Source organism: Palaemon carinicauda, chromosome 7 (genome assembly GCF_036898095.1).
Source record: "Palaemon carinicauda isolate YSFRI2023 chromosome 7, ASM3689809v2, whole genome shotgun sequence".
Lineage (NCBI taxonomy): Eukaryota > Metazoa > Arthropoda > Malacostraca > Decapoda > Palaemonidae > Palaemon > Palaemon carinicauda.
The window spans coordinates 18,713,003-18,718,812 of record NC_090731.1 but is presented as its reverse complement, the minus strand read 5'-3'; the positions used below and the strand labels follow the sequence as shown (position 1 = coordinate 18,718,812).

Below are 5,810 nucleotides of genomic sequence, written 5' to 3'. Positions count from 1 at the left end.
CTCTTTCTCTCACCATTCAAGTTTTTTTCCTTTCCCTTCTCCATCCTCCCAACCTCAGCCACTAATCAGCTTTCCACTAAGCCTTTAATCCTTTTTCCTCTCACCACAAACCTTCTCAGCCTCCAAACGGTTTCCATCTGTTCCTGAAAATTCATCTCTCCAGCTCCAAAAAGTTTATTCCCTCTCGCTTCCTAAAGTTATTCCGTAAAATGTAAGCTACATTTTTTTGGCACCAATCTGAAGCCTTTTTTTTTATCAAATCCCAGCAGTGTTATAGAATAATCTCTCAGTTTTAAGATAATTTCTCTATTTTTGCCAAACTAATAGGTCTTTTAATGTTATGATAATGATATATATATTTAAGCTTCGTGTGGTAATTGCAGAACTAAGGCTCCATTCTTATCAAATCCCAAAGGTGTTATAGGATGATCTCTCAGTAGTAAGATAATTATTCATTTTTTTTTTTCTAAAATGATACGTCTTTTAAGATTATAATAATGATAAGCCTACTCACGCTTCGTATGCTATTTACAGAACTAAGGTTCTTTTATATATAATGGAGTCTTAGTTGGATATTTTCCTGAGGAAAAAATCATGGATTAGGATTCAAAATGTAATGATTATCTCTGATTTATTCTTTTTTTCTATATATATTATACTCCTCTACCCAATAAATTCATTGAATTTCAATTATGATTAATTAAGATGAAGGTTCATACTGCAGTACATATACAAGTAAATAAATATACACGCACACATATATATATTAAGTGTAGGTTATATATATATATATATATATATATATATATATATATATATATATGTATATATATATATATATGTATATATATATATATATATATATATATATATATATATATATAGATAGATATGTATATACAGTATATATATATATATATATATATATATATATATATATATATAGATATGTATATACAGTATATATATAGTATATATATATATATATATATATATATATATATATATATATATATATATATAGATATGTATATACAGTATATATATAGTATATATATATATATATATATATATATATATATATATATATATATATACTGTATATATATACATATATATATATATATATATATATATATATATATATATATATGTATATGTATATACAGTATATATATATATATATATATATATATATATATATACATATATATATATATATATATATATATATATATATACAGTATATATACAGTATATATATATATATATATATATATATATATATATATATATATACTGTATAATATATGATTGTTTGTATGTGTGTGACATATGCTTGCTGCCTCACTTCAAGAGGCATCATTTTGGATGGACCGTTCTACTAAATATTGCTCAAATCTTAGGAATCTGATGTGACTGAAAAGTGGACATTAATTCAATGTTCTTGAAATAACTGTAGTCATCATAAATCACTAAGATTCACAGCTGGCATCATCAAAGTTCGTCTCTTTAGGCTTAAAGCCATCCTCTACCCTCACCTGCATATAGCCCCCCCCCCCCCTCTTGGCCATATATCTGCCTTTGTCTCAATATAAAAAGAGAAATGGTCTAAGCAGCTGTTCTGACGTACAGAAGATACTCAACTTTCAAACATTCGACTTACAAACATTCGATTTACAAACATCCCACCTAAAAAACACTCGACTTACAAACAGTCCACAAACATTCCACTTACAAAAACTCGACTTACAAACATTCGGAGATACAAACATTCGACTTACAAACATTCGGAGATGTGCTGTGGCCTGATTGGTAACGTCTCTGCCTGGTGTTTGCCAGTCGGGGGTTCGAGTCCCGCTCAGACTCATTAGTGCCATTAGTGTCTGCAACCTTACCATCGTTGTGAGCCAAAGTTGGGGGGTTTGGGGGGAGCCTATAGGTCTATCCGCTGAGTCATCAGCAGCCATTGCCTGGCCCTCCCTGGTCCTAGCTTGGATGGAGAGGAGGCTTGGGCGCTGATCCTATAATATACGGTCAGTCTCTAGGGCATTGTCCTGATTGCTAGGGCAATGTCACTGTCCGTTGCCTCTGCCATTCATGAGCGACCTTTCAACCTTTAAATATTGTATCAAAAGTTCGTATAATGTAATAAGAAAAAGTAAAACTGTATTAAAACGATATTTCATCATCTAATGCCGTAAGCGAAGGGACTTTTGTAATACCCTGATATTTATTTCATATGAAACGGGATTGTTCGTTGATTTTTATAGGGGGAAACCGTACGCAAGGGAGTCAGGTTAGGCCTACTCCAGGCAAATATCTAATAAAATTCAACTTTCGAACAGCTTCTTAGAATTATTAAGTTAATAAATTGAGGACCTCCTACACTCAAGTATTTCTTCCAATTTTCAATGCAGCCTGATCATATTACCAATCTCTGTTGTGGTGGCCAATGTGGTAACATCCCTGACTGGTGAACGCCAGACTGGGGATCGAGTCCTGCTGAAACTCGTTAGTTCCTTTGGTCGCTGCAACTTCACCATCCTTGTGAGCTAAGGATGGAGGGTTTAGGGGAGCCTATAGGTCTATCTGCTGAGTCATCAGCAGCCATTGCCTGGCCCTCCTTGGTCCTAGCTTGGGTCGAGAGGGGGCTTGGGCACTGATCAAATGTGTATATGGCTAGTCTCTGGGGCATTATCCTGCTTGATAGGGCAATATCACTGTCCCTTGCCCCTGCTACCTTTAAACCTTCAAACCCTGCAAATAATCAATTTGAATTTCAGCTTGATCAAAATATCCCTTATCGGACACATGGATTTTTTTTTTTCTTTTTTTTTGAGGGGAGGGTATATTTCAGTAAAATGCTAAAATATACAGATATCAGCGGCGAGTAGTAAAAATTGCAACATATTTATTTTTATTATAAAAACAGCCTTTTGGGTCAAATCGTAAAGATCTGTGACATTTCGTGTTTTGTATATCATTTGACACATAAATATGAAACGACATTAACCAAATATATGTATAAGATTTATAAGACTAATTAAGATTACATTGATTCTACGTGTGGAGACTAGACAGAGCATTTAAAACTTATATAGTAAAATAGTTAATAAATAAAATTTATCTGTAGTATTTGTTTTTTGCAAATAAAGAAAATGTCTAGTCAACATACAATCTCTTTAGCTAACAAAATACTTAATATGGTAGTAGAAATTAATTATCTGACGTTGCTTATAAAACTCAAATATCAAAATTATGTCCGTTGAAAGGCCTCGTTATTTGCTGTTTAATAAACAAGTAAATGAAAGTTACAGAGCATTCTAAACCCATCCTTTTTTACAAAATAGTTCATTTCCTTTTTTACAAAATAGTTCATTCCCTTTTTTACAAAATAGTTCATTACCTTGTTTACAAAATAGTTCTTTTCCTTTTTTTACAAAATGGTTCATTTCCTTTTTTACAAAATATTTCATTTCCTTTTTTTCACAAAATAGTTAATTATATGAATTACGTAAAACAATGCAGACAGAGATTATCATTATATTTTACAATAATAAACAAACAAACGCGCACACACAAATGACGAGAAAGACGAAAACATAATAATGTTAAACTACCCTCCCTGTCTTTGCATATATCTAGGCTTCCAGCTGTGTTGGAAGCTGTTGCTCGTTTATCAATTCCTGATATACTCTCTCTCTCTCTCTCTCTCTCTCTCTCTCTCTCTCTCTCTCTCTCTCTCTCTCTCTCTCTCTCTCTCTTTATTGATCCACAAGAGCGAAGCGCTCAGTCTGAATATAATGCGAGAGTTTAATGAGAGAAAATAACCTGTAATATTTCGTTTAAAGTGACTTCGATTTCGGTCATTTCAAACAGAATTAAAAGACAAACTCATTTTGATAATATTCTAATAAATATACTAATACATCAGTTGATATTGTATTATTTTTCTTTTCTTATCAAACAGCTTCTGACATTAACAGATAAACTAATAAGGGGACCAATACAGTGATTATTATGCTACGCTCCCTACCGAAAGATGGCAGCACCTGTCAACGGTGATAGTGAGTTGCCGTGAACCGCCATATTAATTACAGCTAATCACTTAAGTGGCATTACCACACTTGACGTACGTCAAAAATAATCAGAAAAATTGGATAATCTGTGAAGAAGAAGAAGAAGAAGAAGAAGAAGAAGCCGTAAGCCTATATGTGAAATAGAGAATATTCTGGCTAAAAAGGTAAAATTTTGAAGATTAAAAGATATTAAACTTAGATTTATAATTAATTGCCCATTACTCCATTTATAGAAATATGAATTATTTTAGTACTTGTAAGTACATTAAATTTGTTTATACAAATAAATTATTATCTGTGTCTGTAGTGATATCAAATATAGGAAACATTGATAGTTCAGTTAAGAACTTAAAGGAGAGAGCGAGATTATTATTATTATTATTATTATTATTATTATTATTATCATAATCAAAATTATTATTATTATTATTATTATTATTATTATTATTATTATTATTATTGTTGTTGTTGTTGTTGTTGTTGTTGTTGTTGTTGTTGTTGTTTTGTTAATGTTGTTATTGAAATTATATAAATATTGTATGTTCTGAGATTTTTTAACATTACTTCCAGCATCCTTACAAAAAAAAGAAAAAAAATTGGTATGTAGTTTCCTCAACAAATTAAAAAATATATACGACCAAATAAAACTAAAACTTTTGGAAAAAGTTCTTGATATATAGAATCCCACACGATTACGTACGCCAGGGGAATTGATATATTTGTATATGGATCGGAAACTTAGGTTTTAATACGAAAAGGGGAAAGAAAGCTTGGGAGAACAGGGATGAGAATGCTAACTGGATTATGGGAATATCACTGGTTGGAAGAATGGTAAATTATGAAACAAGAAGATTGGCGCTAATATGCACACATACAAAAGCGTTGTTTTATTTTTAACACGTAAATAATTGCAGCATTCAAATTGGTGGTAGGACAGTTGTGTCCCGGACATTTGCGTCCCGGACAGTTGTGTCCCAGACATTTGCGTCCCGGACAGTTGTGTTCTGAACAGTTGTGTCCCGGACATTTGCGTCCCGGACAGTTGTGTCCCGGACAGTTGTATCCCGGACAGTTGTGTTCTGTACAGATGTGTCCCGGACAGTTATGTCCCGGACATTTGCTTCCCGGACAGTTGCGTCCCGGACAATTGCATCCCCGGACCATTGTGTCCCAGACAGTTGTGTCCCGGACGTTTGCATCCCGGACAGTTGTGTTGTGAACAGCTGTGTCCCGGACATTTGCATCCCGGACAGTTGTGTCCCGGACAATTGCGTCCCAGACAGTTGTGTCCCGGACATTTGCGTCCCAGACAGTTGTGTCCCAGACTGTTGTGTCCCGGACATTTGCGTCCCGGACAGTTGTGTCCCAGACATTTGCGTCCCGGACAGTTGTGTTCTGAACAGTTGTGTCCCGGACATTTGCGTCCCGGACAGTTGTGTCCCGGACCTTTGCGTCCCGGACATTTGCGTCCTGGACAGTTGTGTCCCGGACAATTGCGTCCCGGACAGTTGTGTCCCGGAGAGTTGTGTCTCGGACATTTGCGTCCCGGACAATTGTGTCCCGGACAATTGCATCCCAGACAGTTGTCTCCCTGATAATTGTGTCCCGGACAGTTGTGTCCCGGACAATTGCGTCCCGGACAATTGCGTCCCAGACAGTTGTGTCCCGGAAAGTTGTGTCCCGGACATTTGCGTCCCGAACAGTTGTGTCCCGGACAATTGCGTCCCG

At 34.7% G+C, this 5,810-nt stretch overlaps 1 protein-coding gene across 1 annotated transcript; it reads right to left on the bottom strand.

Moving 5' to 3' along the window:
* Positions 1-4,999: 4,999 nt before the first annotated feature.
* On the bottom strand, positions 5,000-5,455 carry LOC137644213 (acrosomal protein SP-10-like). Its single transcript, XM_068377215.1, has one exon. The coding sequence runs from the start codon at positions 5,453-5,455 to the stop codon at positions 5,000-5,002; it is 456 nt and encodes a 151-aa protein (XP_068233316.1).
* Between the last annotated feature and the right edge of the window lie 355 nt (positions 5,456-5,810).

What these genes read in the sequence shown, in the direction of transcription:
- LOC137644213 (XM_068377215.1), bottom strand. Translation starts at nt 5,455, where the DNA reads ATGTCTGGGACACAACTGTCCGGGACGCAAATGTCCGGGACACAACAG.